A 20,010-nucleotide genomic window follows, 5' to 3' on the forward strand; every position below is an offset into this window, starting at 1 on the left:
CAAGATAAAGGCCCTTTGGAAGAAATGGGAAGGAGGATCACAAGTTGGTTTTAAGTTGCAGAGGGTTGTGGAGTGCTGAATATGACAAAGGAAATATTTCTGATAAAAATGGAACCAGGATTGTTGTGGGAAAATGACATATTTGTTACTCTTTCACAGAAGCTACCTGACCTGTTGATCATCTCTAGCATTTTCTATTTTTACAAAAGATTTCCAGCACCTGTGGGATTTTTTTTAAGCCTTCAGTTTTGTTCTTGTCCAGAATTTAAAGGAGATTTGTAAGCCTCTAAATATTCACACTCCATTCACACTCTATTCTTTGCAGGAGCATGGAGACATTATCCCATTACCAGCTTTTCTTCTAAAGTAGTATAATTTTTACATCTGAAGAAGTTAAAACTACCAGTGCAGTGATACTTCAGAATCACACCGGATGAATCCAAGCCAAAACAACCTTTAACAGACTCATGAGGCTCATATCCACAGAAAAGTCAGATGAAGGAAAGTAAAATTGAGCAGTGTAAACCAAAAACAGAAACCTCAAAACAAGGAAAGAATTGGAAAGATGATGGGAAGCACCTGTGTGAATGGAGGTTGAGGTGTAGTCGACAATACAGGGGAAATTACACTTTAATCTTTATTGTAGTTTGAGAATCTAACCCACATTTTAAAGCCATATTTCCCTGTCTTGTGACCAGGTCCGGACAGTCTTAAACCAATTCTGTGAAAAGTGCTGTGAATGGTATTAATTATTTTTATTAACACTGTCTATAAGAATCAGAAGTGCAAGCACTTTCTCACATTTCTGCAGGTTGGAAATACATTAAGGACAGAGATGAAAGCAACTTAAATCTGTCACTGGTACAAGTCATAGTGAGGACATAGTGTTAACAACTTTCTTACCAGTGTGTTCACCTCTGCTGTTGGCAAACAAAGCTGACTTTACAGTAGTTAAGTTCTACAGTGTGGTCTCAATGCCCTCTTTCATTAATTAAGGCAGTTAATGATTTTGTTAGATTATAAATTCATGGTATTACACATTATGCATTTATTAGTGACAATCATTTGATTTAGAAATCCATTTTCATTTATGCTTCTTTTTGTTCCAGCCTGGCTACTAACTATTAGATTAAATGCGAAACAGCAACATTAACTGTATTTATATTTAGTTAAAAACTTGAATTAATATGGCATCTATGATATCTAAAAACACTTCACAATTAATGCCACTATTATGAAAAAGAAAAAACAATTAATTTACACAGAAAAATCAATAAAAAATAGAAATAGCTGGACAATTTGTTTTGGTGAAGCTTGCTTAAATTTGGAGAACTAGTTTGTGTTTTTTTTCTTTTAAAAAAAGGCCTTCAGATCGTTTACATCCATTCAAAGGGGTAAATAAAGCCTTGGCTTAGCATCTCATTTTATAGGTGACATATTAGCATTGCAGGACTCCTCAATACTGCATCAGTGATTGAGTACACATTATGTATTCAGATCTCTGCAGCAGGACTTGAACAAATGTTAACTCATTCACTCAGGCAAATGGAATACCATGACTGAACCAAAACAGCCTTACTTATTATAATATGGCATTTTGTCGAATGCATGCAAAGGACAAGTGAAATTCTTTAAAGACTTGGCCTGGATTCTCAGACATCGGGCCTCCAACCTCCAGTTACTCAATATTTTACCAACAAGCTTCAAAAGTTAACTTCATATATAACACTACAATTTTTTTTGTTTTTCTACACCGTGTCCACTTATGGCCTACAATTTCCCAGAATTTTTTTTATTTCAAAATATACTTTGTTCAAAAATAAATATATACAATAAATCATTCAATAACTTTTCATCCTTTACATACGTTTCCATTATAGTCAGTACATATCCGTACTTATAGCCACCCACATGGCACTCCAGTAGTTCAGCTTACCATATCATTGTTGAGGGGTATACTCCCCGCCCACCGACCCCTCCCACTCCCACGGTGGAGAAACCTATACCATGGTCCTTCCCCACCGGGCCCTTGCGGTGGCTGCACCGAGTTTCAGCGTGTCCCTCAGCACGTACTCCTGCAGCCGAGAATGTGCCAGTCGGCAGCATTCTCCCACGGACATCTCCATGGGCTGGTAGTTCATCAAGTTTCGGGTCGACCAAAGAGCGTCTTTCACCAAGTTGATGATCTGCCAGCAGCACCGGATGTTGGTCTCCGTGTGCGTCCCCGGGAACAGCCCATAGATCAGAGAGTCCTCTGTTACGCAGCTGCTGGGGATAAAACGTGACACTAGCCCGTCCATCCTCCTCCACACCCTCTTTGCGAACTGGCAGTGTGCAAAGAGGTGGGTCACAGACTCCTCCTCACTGCAGTCCTCCCGTGGGCAGTGGGGTGCAGAGATGACGTTCCGGGCGTACAGGAGGGCTCTGACTGGGAGGGCCCCTCTCACCGCCAGCCAGGCGAGGTCTTGGTGCCTGTTGGTGAGATCTGGCGATGAGGCTTTTTGCCAGATGAACTGGACAGTCTGCTCAGGGAACCACCCCACTGTGTCCATCACGTCCTTCTCCTGCAGTGCCTGCAGGACACTACGTGCCGACCACTGCCTGATGGCCCTGTGGTCAAAGGCGTTCTCCTGGAAGAACTTTGCTACGTAGGACAGGTATGCCGGCAACGACCAGCTGACTGGGGCGTTGCGTGGGAGTGGGGCCAGACCCATCCTTCGTAGCCAGGGCGACAGGTAGAACCTGGGCACATAGTGGTACTTGGTGCCCACATACCTGGGTTCTACACACAACCTGATGCAGCCACATACGAAGCTGGCCATCAGGGTGAGGGCGACATTGGGGATGTTCTTGCCCCCGTTGTCCAGAGACTTGTGCATGACGGTCCGTCTCACCCGCTCCATCTTGGATCCCCAGACGAATCTGAAGACAGCCCAGGTGATTTCCGAGCTGTAGGAGTGGGGGACGGGCCAGACCTGTGCCAAGTACAGCAGCCCTGAGAGCACCTCACACCTGATGACCAGGTTCTTGCCTGTTATCGACAGGGAGCGCCCTCCCCACAGTCCCAGTTTCTGTTTCACCTTGGCAGTCCGCTCCTGCCAGTTCTTGTTGCACGCCTCAGCACCTCCGAACCAGATCCCAGAATTGCTTAGGTTGTTCATTTCATGTAAGATTGTTGCAAGGCATAAGCATACACAAGAATGGAAGTTTGCAAACTGCCTTACCACATTTCAAAGTTAATGTGCAAATTTCTTGTGTGTACTCCATGGTAGATAAACCAAAGAATCAATTGACTAGAAAACATGGACGCAAAGTGAAGTGGCTGGATTGAAATCATGCACCACATATCAAAATTCCAATGTTTTCATTATGCAAATACGGAAGTGACAGTATTTAATATATACAGTTTATTCTTAAAGACAACAAACTTCCATTGAATTACTTTAAATCAAGTATGCAAACCTACAAATTAGTAAGGCCATAGTAAAAATTGCAGTAAGTACCAGAAAACAACTAACATTGTTAAGTTGTTAATGACTTAGGCAGCACACTGACAAGGAAGCCATACTTACTTTCTATATCTTGTTTGACAGCACTCTCTTTTCGAGGAAGTGTGGCTACATGGGATTAGAATGCAGGCATCAAACACAAAAGGTAGGTTAAGTTACATGCCTTTGGCACAAACGGTACAGAAGAATCACATTTGTTAGATACTAGGCAGACAGAGATGCACATGCATATTATTCTACATTCAGCAAAGCCCAAAACTGTGTAAATTTACTTTTATCATGGTTCCCTTTCGCAGATATTACCCTAATAAATGCAAACTTACATATGCATTACTTGCATAATTATCATTAGGAGACAGCTGGGTACTAAACTTGAAGACAAAAGAGTGAGGTTTTGAAGAAGATTAAAATGGTTTTTGAGAAGTGAAATGGGTGAATTTGGAAAATCATCCTTATTGATTTGCTACAATATTGACCAACAATATTCACTGTATTTCCCGATAAATATAATCACTTATTAAACCTGATACTTGTTTTCTGTTTCACTACCCGCTAGCTTTTGTTCCTATTTCTATTGCTACAGTCTTACAACACCTAAATTTCCTTTGACTCTTCCAGCTTAAACAAATTGCTGGGCCTGTTAAGGACAATGTACCATCTCCATTCCATAAAATCAAAAAAACTTGCACCAGCTCTCCTTTCTGCAAAATGTCCTTCACTCTACATCTTTTTTATGTTGTAGAGACCGAAGTTAATGCAGCAGTTATGAAGCAACTCCGTTTCAAGTCAGATACAACTGCAACTTGATCTTATTAGGATTACAACTCAGTACTTATTTGCTTCTTTTGACCACCCGGAAATATTGAGTGACCTGATTGCTTTATGTTTTATTCAGGTATATTTGCAAAATTCTTTCCTGTTGTTTGGCCTCAGACGTGTTTCCCTATTACAAATCCAATGGTTTACCTCTTCCACTTGGTATCAAAGGGAATGCCACAATGTTAATCACTAGGCTGATGTTGGGGATAAGGGATGAGTTACAAGGACAGACTTGGGGTTAATATAGCATTTTCAGCAGACTGCAGAAATCAGCAATGACTTCATCAGATAATAAAAATTATGCATGTTTTTTACAATGTGAATTTAGACCGAATTTTCAGCAAGGTTAGGACAACTAGGAGGATTATCAATTTAGAATTATCAAGAGGGTGATAAGAGGAGCTTGGGAAACACATGTTGTTCTTAGTGAATGGGATGCATTGTTCAAGTTCCAGCAGGTATACATATAAAGCAGAAATCACAATATTACAAAAATCGAGCAGGCTATAGTGAGCAGTTTCAAACTAGCCCAGCAAAACTGGACTTAAACATACGCTAAAAACTATTTCTAGCCAGTATCCCATTACCTTGGAAAGAATTCCCATTTAAATCAAAATAGCTGAAACATTCTTAATACTATTTAATCTCAAATGTTCCAATATCAATTTTCTTCAACTGCTTGAATCAGAAAGGCATTTTGCTTGTCAAAAATAAAAATATACTTTATAATAACAACAGTTTTCTAGCAAATTCATTCTGATTTAGATTCAGGTTGCTGAAATTGGCAAATTGCTTATAATTTCTTCTCAATAAATCTTTACAAGTTTTAACCAAGAATTAGCAAACTCATATATACTACCCCGCACATTCAGAGAAAAGACAAAATATTTAACCATGACAATGAACCAACAGAAATCACTGTAACAGTGGCAGAGTTACACTGGGAAACAAAATAATTCAAGCGTTTTCACAGTGTGCAGTGAAATATAATTGTAATGAAAAATTGTAATTTCTCATTACAATGAATGAAGCTGTTTTACAAATGAAGCAAAATATGAAATTATTAAAAGTAAACATGAAAATTAATTAAAATGAATGGAAAGTTTTGTTGCTCAACTTATACTACACTCAAAACAGATGAATCACTCATTCTAATAAAACATATGATATCTGATTAGGAAATAAATATAAAATGTGACCTTCCTGCAAAATCTAATTAATGACTCACTTAAAACAAAATATACCTTGAAGTCTACCGTTATGCTCTTTCTCTATTTGACTACATTCACATCATGTACTCATTGCTTGACTATTCAGCTTACATTTATAATGTTTTTTCCAGTCAATTAAATAGATATTATAAAAACTGATGAAGAATAATCAAAAAATAACACAATCATCCCTTGGCACGACTAAACAATGAAATCAAACATGCAACAAGAGGCCAGAACCAATGCCTTCCTGCAAGTCTCTTCATTTTGTACAATTTGGAGGAAATGCTTGTTTTTACTGACAAAAGATTTCATTTATTGAGACAATGCTTTCCAAATGGAAGATCAGACCTACCAAACTTCTTTCCTTCTTTTGATGTTCCAGTCATCTTGATCTTTGCAACCTCAAAGAACTCCTTAATTTCCCTTTCATACAGCCTAGAAATATAGTCTACATAGTTCTGCAAATACAAAAAAAAAATCAGAGAAGATTTTTACTCTTTTCTATCAGGAGATGTGTAAATTTAAATACAAGGTAAAGCAAATAAAGAGGATTTCAACTAATTGAGACACATTGGGATCAGTACATTCTGGCCAATTAAGGGCTGCCTCAATTAGCATAAATTTCATGGAAATAGTTCGAAAGGTATATAAAAAAAAAGTATATACCATTTAAATCAGTAACAAATTAGGAATGAAATACAGAACAAATTAGAACACTACCAGTGAAGTAGATAAAACGGTATTTGTTCCTAATAGTTTTCGATCGAGAAATTCATCCAGAGTATGCTGTGTTCTTTTGATTTACTGTAAAATGAACAAATCAGTGCAGACACCTAATGCTGATAGCCGACTGTCTTCAAACAATGCTTTTGATTATTGCATTCTCCAAATCTTTGTTTTCATTGATGAAATCAAGTTGATTATTGAGACCTTCAAATTCTTCATTGATCCTAACTTTCGCTCTCAGCTGTTTCTGGCATCTTCAAGCTCGAATGGTTGAAACTGCATTGAGCCAAACAGTTCTGAATGGTCTTAATGCTCATTTCTCACCAACTATCACTGATTTCTGAACACAAACACAGGCAACTGACACTATTTAAAATTTGCTCACTGTAAGTATGCTGTAGTGTCCAACAGCCACGCTAGTGCTCGTGACTGATGCTAACTAGAAACTGTTTGGCAACAATCTCCCGTCCCAATTGAGTGGTATCATGTCCCAAATTAAACAAAAGGAATCCCAACTATTTTCTCAATTAGTTTTTGTTCTTTAAGAGTTGTCCCAAATAGCAGCTGCCCCATTTAGCTGATGGCCCAATTAACCAAAATCAGCAGTATATGAAAGACATAATATTAATCTGCTGAAAACAAATGGAATCAAGAACCAGCCTACACAATAAAAATACAAATTTTCTGTTTGGTTTATGTAAAATATAGATAGCCACCCTGTGGTGACAAACTCCATTTAAGTATATCTGGAGAGCTGGAGTGTAATTTACACTTGGAACCGTGACTTCTAATATTTGTTGAATGGCATGCAAAGAATTCCAACTCTTTGAATAACTGGCTATTACTTTAAACAACAGACACCCGATTATAAAATAATTAAAATCAGGCTTATGGATTACTAGATGAAAAAGGAAGGAGGTCTGACAAGTGATTTAATCTGGTCTTCTCTCTCTTGGCCTTAACTATCGGAAGTCTGCAAAGATCCATCAGGTGGCAACAATCACCTTTTGGAAATCTAAAGTTGCAAAAGTAGCCATTTTGTATATTAATTGTTTCTGCCAGAAACGGATCCACAACAAGATGAATCCTTGTTGAGCTAATGCTGTAATATTTTGCGTCTGCTAAAATTGATTCAGTTCTGATATATATTATTGCCAAGCCATAACATTCCAAAGATTTAGATAGGTACAACATGAATTCAGTACTATAAAACAATGACATTATTTAGTAACTCATATTAACATGCTGTTAAGATAAAGGAGTAGAGCATGATGTTCAATTATGTCAAAAAAGAGGCTAACCGCAGAGAATAACTATGAATAAATTTTCATTTTTTTATGTTGTCAGAGAGAATATGCTGGGAATAGGCTATTAACTGAGTCAGCAAGGAATGCACATGCTATTAATAATTCCCACTACATGAAGTAGAAGTCAGAGAATAATGAGGGAATTAAAAGGTCTTATTACTAAAGCGAGAACAGTGATAATATATGAGAATGATTCTGAAAATCCCACATGACAAGTAGCTTTCAGGCGGAACAAGGCCAATACTATATAAAATAAAAGATGTACTGTTGATTGAAGAGATAAGATAGCTTAGGAGACCACTAGCTAACACACAGAATGAAAGAAAAAATATTTAAGCAAGGAATCAGAAAGTACAATCAAGGAGGAAGAGGATTTGTAGTAAATAGAAAAGGAGGAAGCTGCAGTCACCTAGAGGAAACAGTTCCAGGTACTAAATGGTGATTATCAGGTTTATTAAGAATTACTTCTTTGTACTGAATGCAACTTATTCAAGAAATCTCTTGTGCCTATTACCAATAGTTCCTTGTTGTAGTCATCAACCTTTAGTTAAATTAAACTGAAATTGGAAAAGAAAACACAGAATAGTACAGCACAGGAACAGACCCAATGGCCCATGGTGTTGTGTCAAACTAATTAAACATTAACCAACAATGTACACAAAATGCTGGAGGAACACAGCAGGCCAGGCAGCATCTATGGCCAAAAATCTGCTGAAGGGTCTCAGCCTGAAACGTCGACTGTACTTTTTTCCATAGATGATGCCCGGCCTGCTGAGTTCCTCCAGCATTTTGTGTGTTGCTTGGATTTCCAGCATCTGCAGATTTTCCCTTGTTTGTGAAACATTAAGTAAAATCCCTTCTGCCTACACTATATCCATATCGTACCATTCTCTGCGCATTCATGTGCCTATAAATTATATCTCACACCATCGTCCATAATTTTGCCACTAGTGTGCAAATTCCTGCTTATGAAATTTAAGGGTAAAGTAAATCACAATGAGCTATATTTGGGATATGTCCAATGATGCAAGTTTTTTTTCTTATTAACTACACAGGTGTCCCCCACTTTTCGAAAGTTCGCTTTACGAACATAATGACGTGGAAGACGCAAATTGCCTCTGATCTGGGCTGACATTTACGTGCCAGGCGGCACCTAATTAATTAGCTTGTTTATTTCGGCTTTTTTCTTAAAGTTGTGCTGGGTGCGTCCCAGCCACCGCTGTACTACTGCATTCTTCGTGGATCGGTATCGGTCGGCAGCCTGGAGGGTGGGGGCCACTGCACCACCCCAACCTCCAACGACTGAGCCTAACACACCATCATCAGCGTGCTTGGTGCTGTCTTCCAGATTCCCGTAAGTGATACGACACTGTACATACATTATTTCTACTTTATATAGGCTGTGTATTTTTATGCGTTATTTGGTAATGATTTGGCAGCTTCATAGCTTAAAGGTTACTGGAGAGAGTGTTTCTGCCGAGAGTGCTTGCGTGACATTTTCGCTACCGAGAACAGTGCGGCAATGATTGTACAGAAGTATTTCTACTTTATATAGGCTGTGTATTTATCATATCATTCCTGTTTTTACTATATGCTACTGTTATTTTAGGTTTTATATGTTACTTGGCATGATTTGGTAGGTTATTTTTCAGTCTGCGAACGCTCACAAATTTTTCCCATATAAATAAATGGTAATTGCTTCTTTGCTTTACGACATTCCGGCTTACAAACTGTTTCATAGGAACGCTCTACCTTCGGATGGCGGGGGAAACCTGTATAATTCACATCCTACATTCCACCCAGCTTAACTGTGGAACACTTATACATTGAGAAAGTAAATTATACTTACTTTCCATTTAAGAACCTATAGGATGTTGCAACTAAACTTTGAAAGACAATCGGTATTCAGGTACTAAGGGAATATAATATGGTAGATAACTGATGGGAGCAGTGAGCTCTACCCCACAAAACTCACATTATTGCCATTACTAAACTGCACGATGTATCAACTGTGTATGTAAATTATTCATCAGCACAGTCACTATCATTCATTCACAGTGCTTAGAGGCTGTACAGAGCCCTCATGTTATGCTTTTAAAAATTATACTGCGTCATCTTAATCTTAAATTAACAACAGCTCAATTCTTTGTTACAAATCAGCAATTCTTTAGCTGCCTGTTACGTCTTTTTTGGTAGACTGCAGAGAGAAGATAGTGGTATGAGTGAGAGTCTGGCAGAAGTTCACTGTCACACCCTGTCTAGCAAGGCTGTTAGGTGGTACCTACCCCTTGCACATCCAAGGCAGCTGAGGACCCTCCCAATCTGACACTTTAGGGGGAACAAGAGATTTCTCTCCTTCAGACCTGCAATGCAAGCCCATATGGTATACAAAATTATGAAAGGTATAGATACAGTAAATGCAAGCAGGCCTTTTCCACTGAGGCTGGGTGAGATTAAAGGTCACGGGCTAAAGGTTACCCCTGGGGTTCATATTTTCTGTGGACTGTCACTTTAAAACGTCGGGAGAATGAGACTGAACTTTTCTTACCTACCATTCTAAGATTGTATCAAATAATACCTAAGCTTGAAGAAGTTTGGCTTTTATATTTACACACCTGTACATGCATAAACTTTGCTAACCTGTTTGATTTATCTGGTTATATATTACTGCATTGCGTAGTTACTAATAAAATAGAATTAGTTAACAGCAATACAAGACTCCAGGTGTCTTCCCTTTCTGCTGGTTCTTCAAACCCGTTACGGGGTACGTAACAGTGAAAGGTGAGATGTTTAAGGGGAACATGAGGGAAAACTATTTTCACTTAGGGGGTGGTGAGAGTGTGGAACAAGCTGCCAGAGGAAGTGGTGAATGTGGGTTTGATTTCAACATTTAAGAGAAGTTTGGGTGGGAAGCATATGAGGACTATGGTCCAGGTGCAGGTTGTGGGACGAGGCAGAATAATAGTTCAGCACGGACCAGAAGAGCTGTTTCTGGGCTGTAGTTCTCCAACTTCTATATAATTATTCAGAACTTAAAAGGCACAAGTTAGCTCACTATCCAATAGTTGAATTTATCACCAAGTTTAAAAGGGATTCATATCAAATCTGGCTCTATTTAGACTGCTCATCTAAGGGCTGAGGCAAAAGAAACACACTGCCAAATTATTGAAAGTCACATTCCAACAATTAAAATAGATTGCAATGGTTGATATGAAACCATACCTTATTCAAACCTTCATATTTCTCACGATCAGTATTCTTCAACCATTCCATAAGTTTGGCATATCTAAGTAAATCTCGATGGAATGGAAGGTGTTTGGGGAGAGTCAGCTCAATCGAGTGCTGAGCCAAAGTTGAACTTTGATCATGCCCCTAAAAACAAAAACATCACAGGTTAACTACTGTCATGTTAAAGGCTGAAAATCCTAAATAAGTTAAAAAAAAATACATTTAATAACCTAATCAAAGATTGATAAAAGTTCACATTTAAATGATTGTTATATATTAGTGACATTTAAATAAATTAATATGTACCTCTCAGCTTTTCCTGCACCAATGCTACAAAATCCTACTATGTGATACTGCTGACACTTAAGTGTCATTAATATCTTCTGCGAAAGGTTTGAATGTCCAGTCACCATCTGAACTGTGTATTCTATTAGATGCTCCTCAAAACATTTATAGGTGAACTATTTTTTGTGAATTCCACCTGTATTCTATCATCTTGGGCAAGCATTTCATTGAAATGTGATAATTAAAAACAAAGTATTTCCTTTCCCAGTTTAAAACCGTAATTGTTCTAAAAAATATACACAGAAGGCAATCTTTTTCAATAATAAAATTCTTAAGCTGGCTAATATAACATGGCATGACATCAAGCACACAATAAAGTTGGATTCTGTTTCTAAGGTGTAGATATACAAACTCTTATTCCCAACTCACTTCCAAACTCATTTCCAATGAAACTATGATTTTAAATATTTAGTCAGCTGAAGGATGTATTGTGAATTGTGAATTTAGAATTTAGAATTGTGAATTTTTTTTAAACAGATGAACAATTCCAAAAAATCATAAATTTGAGGAATTTTAACAAAATTGATTTTAAACAGTTTTATTAATTAAACATATGCAACCCAGACAAAGCTACAGCTATCTTCTTTGCACAAATTAAAGTCATGTAAGTAATACAATAAGCAATTTGGATATTGCTGGGGGGCAGCGTGGAAGGCCTACCAGGGAGAAGTTGCATTCAGCGGGTCTCTGGCACTAACTCGGGCTCTATGGCTCAGAACGGAAGATGGTGATGGGGGGGGGGGGAGAGAGAAGAGGAGTGCAGTAGTGATGGGGAATCCATAGTTAGGGAAGCAGGTAGGAAAATCTATGGATGTGATAAAGACACCTAGATGGTATTTTGCCTCACAAGTGCCAGGGTTAGAGATGAATTAGATCGAGTCCACAGTATTCGAAAACAGAGAAGGTGAACACCTAGAAGTCGTGATCCATATTGGTACCAACAACATAGGTAGGAAATAGGAGGTCCTGAAGAGAGAATAGAGGTAGTTAGTTAAAAAGCTGGAAAGCAAGAACTCCAGGGTAGTAATCTCTGGACTGTTGCCTGTGCCACTAAAGGTAAGATTAGGATGATTTGGTAGATGAATCCATGGCTGAGGAATTGGTGCAGGGGGCAGGGTTTCAGATTTCTGGATCATTGGGATTTCTTCTGGGGAAGATATGACCTGTATATAAAGGGCAGATTACACCCGAGGATGGCCAATATCCTTGCAGACAGGTTTGCTAGAGGTGAAGGGGAAGGTTTAAACTAATTTGGCAGAGGGACAGGAACCTGAATGATAGGGCTGAGGATGCGGCAGATGACGGGAAAAAATTGCAGTCAGTGGGATGAGTTGAAATGTAATGGAAACAAAATCAAAAAGGCTAATGAATACAGGACTTGAATGCACGTAGTATATGAAATAAGGTATTTGATATTTTGGCACAGTTAGAGATTGGTGGGTATAATGTGGACATCATAGAAAGAAGATCATAGCTGGGAGCTTTCCATCCAAGGATATACCTTGTATCGAAAGGACAGGCAGATAGGCAGAGAATGTGGGGTGGCTCTGTTGGGAAAATATGAAATGAAATCCTTAGAAAGAGGTGACATATTATCAGAAGATGTAGAATCCTTGTGGACAGAATTAAGAAACTGAAAGGGTAAGAAGTCCCTGATGGGAGTTGTATACAGGTCTCTAAATAGTAGCCAGGATGTAGGATACAATTTGCAATGGGACATAGAAAAGGCATGGCCGCTTTTAATATGCAGCTAGATTGGGAATAAGGTTGGTGTTGGATCCTGAGAGAGAGAATTTGTAAAACATTTCGAGATAGATTTTCAGAGCAGCTTATGGCTGAGCCCACTAGGGAATCAGCTATGCCGGATTGGGTGTATTATAATGAACCAAATTTGATTAGCGAGCTTAAGGTAAAGGAACCCTTAGGAAACAGTGTTCATAATATGATAGATTCACCTTGCAGTTTGACAGGATGAAGTTAAAGTCAGATGTATTATTATTACAGAAGAGTAAAGGGAATTACAGAGGCATGAGAGAGGAAATGCCCAAAGCTGATTAGAAGGGGACATTAGTAGGGACGACGACAGAACAATGGCTGGAGTTTCTCAAAACAATTCAGAAGGTGCAGGGCAAATACATCCCAAAGATGAAGAAGTATTCCAAAGGGAGGATAAGGCAACTGTGGCTGACAAGGGAAGTTAAAGGCAGTGTATAAGCAAAGGAGAGGGCATACAATATAGCAAAAATTAATGGGAAGTTGGAGGATTGGGAAGCTTTTCAAAACTAACAGACGCCAACTAAAAAAGCCATAAGGAGAGAAAAGATGAAATGTGAAGGGAAGCAAGCCAATAATAAAAGATACTAAATGGTTTTTCAAATATATAAAGAGTAAAAGAGAGACAAAAGTGGATATCAGACCACTGGAAAATAACGCTGGAGAGGTAGTAATGGGGCATAAAGAAATAGTGGAGGAACTTAATAAGTTCATTGCATCAGTTTTCACTATGGAAGACACTAGCAGTATGCCAGAAATTTGAGAGTCTCAGGGGGTAGAAGTAAGTGCTGTTGCTATTACTAAGGAGAAGGTGCTTGGGAAGATGAAAGGTCTGAAGGTAGATAGGTGACCTGGACCAGATGGACTACAACCCCAGGGTTCTGAAAGAGGTAGCTGAAGAGATTGTGGAGGCAACAGTAATGATCTTTCAAGAATCACTAGATTCTGGGATGTTTCCGGATGACTGGAAAATTGCAAATGTCATTCCACTCTTCAAGAAGGGAGGGAGGCAGAGAAGAGGAAATTATAGGCCACTTGCCTCACATCAGTGGTTTGGAAGATGTTGGAGTCCATTATTAAGGATGAGGCTTCAGGAGACTTGGAGGCATATATTAAAAAAAGCCAAAGGCAGCATGTTTTCCTTAAGGGGAAATCTTACCTGACAAATCTGTTTAAATTCTTTGAGGAAATAGCAGGCTAGATAGACAAGGCGAGTTGGTGGATGTTGTTTACTCAGATTTTCAGAAGGCCTTTAACAAGGTGCTACATATGAGACTGCTTAACAAGATAAAGAGACCATGGTATTATGGGAAAGATGGATAGAAGAGTGGCTGAATGGTAGGAGGCAAAGAGTGGAAATATAGGGTGGCTTTTCTGGTTGGCTGCCAGTGACTAGTGGTGTTCCGTAGGGGTTGGTGTTGGTGTTGGTGTTGGAATCACTTTTTTTTAATGTTGTCTGTGAATGATTTGAATGATCGAATTGCACCCAGGGCATGCCCTTTTCTCACTGTTACCATCAGGTAGGAGATACAGAAGCCTGAAGGCACACACTCAGTGATTCAGGAACAGCTTCTTCCCCTCTGCTACCTGATTCCTAAATGGACATTGAAGCTTTGGACACTACCTCACTTTTTTAATTTACAGTATAGGCGTCTCCTGCTTTTCGAACATTCGCTTTACAAAACCTCACTGTTATGAAAGACCTACATTAGTACCCTGTTTTCGCTTTCAGAAGGTGTTTTCACCATTACGAAGAAAGGCAGCGCGCGATAAAAGGCAGCGTGTGCCCCGAGCAGCTGCTCTCTCTGGATTCGGAACAGCGTTGCTTAAACACGTGCCTGTGAGCAGCCGTTAGCAAGCTGAGTTCTGAGGTATTGGAAAAGCCTAAAAGAGCTTGTAACGGTGTAACACTTAGCGTACAACTAGACCTAATTAAGCATTTCGATCGTGGTGAACGAAGTAAGGACAAAGTCAGTTTGGCTTGTGGAAGCTGACAAAGATGATGTTGGAAGAGGTTTTGGGATCCCATGACCAAGAACTGATAGATGAAGAGCTGATGCAATTGGAAGAGGAAAGGATAACGATCGAAACCGAATGCAGAAAGTGAAGCAAATGCGTGAGATTTTCGCTGCAATGATAAAGTACGACTTTAATTTTGAAAGGGTACGTAGATTTAGGGGATAATTGCAGGATGGTTTGAGTCCTTACAAACAACTGTATGATAGAAAAATGCACGTGGCTCAGCAGTCAAGCAAGCCTTCCACATCAGCCACAGCAGACGACAAACCTCGATCTTCGATATCGATGTGGGCAGTCATAGAAGATGAGTTGGCTGCCCTGATTGACGATGAGATGACACCCCCGTGTCCCACCACCCCAACCCCCGGGCCCCGGACAGATACTGTACCGATTTGCGGAGAATGCAGCAGTAGCCAGGAGACACACAGCACATCATTAAGAAAAAAGCCAAAATAAACAAGCTAATTAATTAGCTGCCGCCGACACGTAATTGTCGGCCCAGATCAGTGCCGATTTCCGATTGCATCGCCTCTGATCTGCGCTGACATTTACGTGTCAGCAGCATCTAATTAATTAGCATGTTTATTTCGGCTTTTTTCTTAAAGATGTGCTGTGTGCCTCCCGGCTACTGCTGTGTTCTTCACATCAATGTACCGGGTCGGCGGCCCGGAGGGTGGAGGCCACTGCACCACCCAACCTGCAACGACTCAGTCTAACACACCATCATCAGTGTGCTCGGCAAGCTGTCTTCCCAATTCCGGTAAGTGATAGTACACTGTACGTACATTATTTCTACTTTATATAGGCTGTGTATTTTTACGTGTTATTTGGTAGATTTGGCAGCCTCATAGCTTAAAGGTTACTGGAGAGCGCGTTTATGCCAACAGCGCTTGAGTGAGATTTTCTGCCGAGAGCGCTTGCGTGTGATTTTCGCTATGGAGATCTGTGCAGGCAATCGTTGTAGAGAAGTATTTCTACTTTATATAGGCTGTGTATTTATCATATCATTCCTGCTTTTACTATATGTTACTGTTATTTTAGGTTTTATGTGTTATTTGTCATGATTTGGTAGGTTATTTTTGGGTCTGCGAATGCTCACAAAATTTTTCCATATAAATAAATGGTAATTGCTTCTTCGCTTTACGACATTTTGACTTACGAACCATTTCATAGGAACGCTCTACCTTCAGATGGCAGGAGAAACCTGTATTTCTGCTTTTGAACTTTTTAAAATCTATTCAATACACGTAATTGATTTACTTGTTTATTTATTATTATTTTTTATTTAATTTATTTTTTTCTCTGCTAGATTATGTACTGCATTGAACTGCTGCTGCTAAGTTAACAAATTTCATGTCACATGCTGGTGATAATAAACCTGATTCTGATTCAGATGATTTGTGGCCAGGTTTGTGGACACTATGGAGATAGGCGGAGGGGCAAGTGGTGTTGGGGAAGCAGGGCTTCTGCAGAAGAACTTACAGATTAGGAGAATGGGCAAATAAGTGGCAGATGGAAGTGTAGGGAAGTGTATGGTCATGACTTTAGTAAGAGAAATAAAGACATAAACCATTTTCAAAATGGGGAGAAAATTTTAAAAATCAGAGATGCAAAGGACTTTGGAGTCCTTAGAAATGTGGAAACATAGAAAACCTACAGCACAATACAGGCCCTTCAGCCCACAATGCTGTGCGGAACATGTATTTACTTTAGAAAGTACCTAGGGTTAACCATAGCCCTCTATTTTTCTAAGCTCCATGTACCTAACCAAGAGTCTCTTAAAAGACCCTATCATATCTGCCTCCAACACAGTCGCCAGCAGCCCATCCTCGTGCAGATTTTCTAAAGGTTAACTTGCAGTTTGAGTCGGTGGTAAAGAAGGCAAATGTGATGTTAGCATTCATTTCAAGAGGACTAGAATACAAAAGCCAGGATGTGAAGCTGAGGCTTTATAAGACATTGGTCAAACTGCACTTGGGAGTATTGTGAGCAGTTTTGGAGCTCTTATCTAAGAAAAGATGTGCTGGCATTGGAGAGGGTTCGGAGGTTCACGAAAATTATTCCAGGCATGAAAGGGTTAATGTTTGAGAAGCACTTGATGGCTCTGAGTCTGTACTCACTGGAGTTTAGAACAATGAGTGTTTTTTATTGAAACGTATCGAATATTGAAAACTCTAGATAGAGTAGATGCAGGGTGTATGTTTCCTCTGGTGGGGGAATCTAGACCAGAGGGCAGAGCCTCAGACTCGCGGAATGTACATTTAGAACAGAGATAAGCAGGAATTTTTTTTTAGTCAGAAGGTAATACATCTGTAAAATTCATTGTCACAGGCAGCAGTGGAGGCCAAGTCACTGAGGATATTTCAAGCAAAGATTGATAGAATCTTGATTAGTTAGCATGTTAAAGGTTACAGAGAAGGCAGGATAATGTGATTCAGAGGGATAATAAATCAGCCATGATGGAATAGTGCAGCACACTTGATGGACTGAATGGCCAATTTCTCCTCCTATGACTTATGGTTTATGGTCTGAAGCAATTTAGATGGCAATACAATGCAAATAATATGGTAGAATTCTGTAGGCATCCATGCATTATTTTTGTAAATCAAACAAACATCTAAATCACAGGTCTGGACATAGTGATTCCCAAATGACCCAGGAAGTATCTCAGCAATGTATATGCATGGACTCAGTAATTTGACAAGGAGCAAGGTATTCTACGGATCCAAAATACATTGTTTATTTATTATTAAGAAAATGAATCGATAGACAAGTGGTTTTTCAACATTAAAATTTGTTAGTCTGAAGCTGTGTTGGAGAAACTGCAGCATACAAACTAGCATTGAACTGTAGTCAGGAAACACCTTTAACTTAGTAAAATTTGCAGCTGTGAAAGTTCATCAGGATGAGTTTTAAAATATTCTGTTTTTCAAAAATGACATCAATATCTCACACAAAATATTAAAATAAATACAAGGACAATGCAAAGTTTACAGAAGGGAAAGTGTAGTGAAATCTGGATTTATGATGGAAGATCACAAGTGCTAAGATTAGGAAGCAGTGCTGGAAGACAGCAAGCAGGTATCAGTAATTACTCAGCTTGAAATGACTCCACTTAACTTTCTGACAAATACAAAGCCATTCCAATTTTTATTTGCTGAAAGGAAGAAAGTTTGTTGTTCAAAACAGGAATTACTTTATGAAGTTGCAGTTAAAAAAAATCTACTCATTGAAAATACATGTAGAAAGCTGCATTAGTACTGAAAGATATAAAAGCCTAATGGGCAGCAAGAGCTGAAAAGGTATCTCATGCTCAGGATACTCACATAAACTGAGTGGTACGAAGCTCTGCGATAGAACAGGGTGAGAGTCTGAGTAAACTGATTAAAAACAAAATAAAAATGAAACGAAAGAGTGACAGATGAGGAGAACCAATGTAGAAATTTACCAGTACCAGGATACTAACAAAAGCAAATACATATGAGCCAATGTAAAAAAAAACCTATGTTTACCAAATTAGTTGAAGCTGAAACATTATCAATGATACCTGTTTCTTCTAACTTCTAAAGTTCAGTGCCTCAGCCAAACTTAGACTGTTTACAAAGTAACGAGAATCTAGAGATTTTATTTGTAAAAAATCCAAATTAACTGAACATATGCTTGTGTTTATACCATCAATACACAAAGGTATACACACACTGACACATTTCTCTTCAGTATTTCAGTTATTTCTTATAGATAAAGCTCTTTATACTCTTTAGTTTTATTTATTTAAAATTTTCCATTTTTGTGGGGTGGGGAACAACCCTACATTAATAATGTTGATGCAGTACAGTTAGCAAGAAAGAGCAAGAGACATTTTTGTTTTGGATACTCTTCAGACAGTCTCAGAAAAGTTCACAGCCTGCAAGTCCTACTGTACATATCACGTAATATACATTTAACCTGGATTAGAGAAAGTATAATTCTCTCTGTCATTGGGCAAGTCATTTTTTTTTCCAAAATTCAGCTATGCAAAAATCCTTTGAATATTTAACTGCAATTCACTTTATGTTTCTCAGTAATCAATAATATAACAAAATAGTTTTTAGTTTCTTTGCTATATTGAGATGATTAAAAAAAACAAGTGATATATATTTTCAAGACACTACCATTGAATCAACCCTAAAAAATATTTTATTCGGTGCATCAATGCAAGACCAAAATAAATGAAAGTACATAAGAAAAACAAAAGCAATTTGAAGAAAAATCTAGTGTGTGCAAAACATTAGATAAACACCCTTGCTATTTCAGGAAAACATTAGTTGTTGCAATTAATCTGCCATAAAAATAAACAATACAGTCTTCCCTTATCTTTGACACGACTTCCTGCATTTCTTTTAAAGATGAGGCACATCTGGCTTCCACTTCCAGGACTGGTTGAGCCATGACAGGCCACAAAGCCACTTCTTCAAGATAACAGCTGAAAATTCCTGACTAAATTGAAGTTTGGATCTTAATACTGATATCCTACTCTTATCTCTCTCTGTGCTGCAAATATTCTATGATTCCATGATATCATCCTGGATTTGAAGACAGATGGAAGGTCTGAGGAATGGCTAATGGATTGCAAACTTACCCAAGTGCGAGCTACTGAAATTTGGACAGTCAAACTTGGATAGAATTTACATATGTAGTGAATGGGAGGGCACTAATGAGTGTTGTGGAATAGAGGGACCTGAGAACACAAGTGAAAGTGGCCACACAAGTCGACAGGTTCGTGGAAAAGGTGTTTAGCATTCTAGCCTTCATCAGTCAGGGCATCAGATTTAGGAGTTGGAACATTATGTTGCAGTCATTCAACTTGCTGGTGGGATGGTTTGGTGAATTGTGTGCAGTTTTGGAAAAAGACAATATCAAACTGGAGAGAGTACAGAAGAGATTTACGAGAGTGCTGCCTAGACTAGAAGGCCTGAGTTATAGGAGGAGGTTAGCCACACTGGATCTTTATTCCCTGGAGCACGGGAGAACATTAATGAAATCATGAGGGGTATAGCTAGGTGTATGGTCATAGTCTTTTCACCAGGGTTA

At 38.8% G+C, this 20,010-nt stretch overlaps 1 protein-coding gene across 7 annotated transcripts in view; it reads right to left on the reverse strand.

Annotated features, from left to right (window-relative positions):
• Positions 1–20,010, reverse strand: part of exoc1 (exocyst complex component 1) — a 94,216-nt gene that overhangs the window by 24,670 nt on the left and 49,536 nt on the right. For 2 of the 7 annotated variants that reach the window (XM_063043107.1, XM_063043106.1), the window contains 4 exons: positions 18,267–18,320; positions 10,798–10,947; positions 5,895–6,000; positions 3,573–3,617 (listed from right to left, as the gene is read on the reverse strand). In XM_063043107.1, coding sequence (XP_062899177.1) covers positions 3,573–3,617; positions 5,895–6,000; positions 10,798–10,947; positions 18,267–18,320 — 355 coding nt within the window. The remainder of the gene's footprint in view (positions 1–3,572; positions 3,618–5,894; positions 6,001–10,797; positions 10,948–18,266; positions 18,321–20,010) is intronic. The other 5 variants (XM_063043110.1, XM_063043109.1, XM_063043112.1 and 2 more) reach the window with 3 other exon arrangements.

This window comes from Mobula hypostoma, chromosome 3 (assembly GCF_963921235.1).
Source record: "Mobula hypostoma chromosome 3, sMobHyp1.1, whole genome shotgun sequence".
Classification (NCBI taxonomy): Eukaryota; Metazoa; Chordata; class Chondrichthyes; order Myliobatiformes; family Myliobatidae; genus Mobula; species Mobula hypostoma.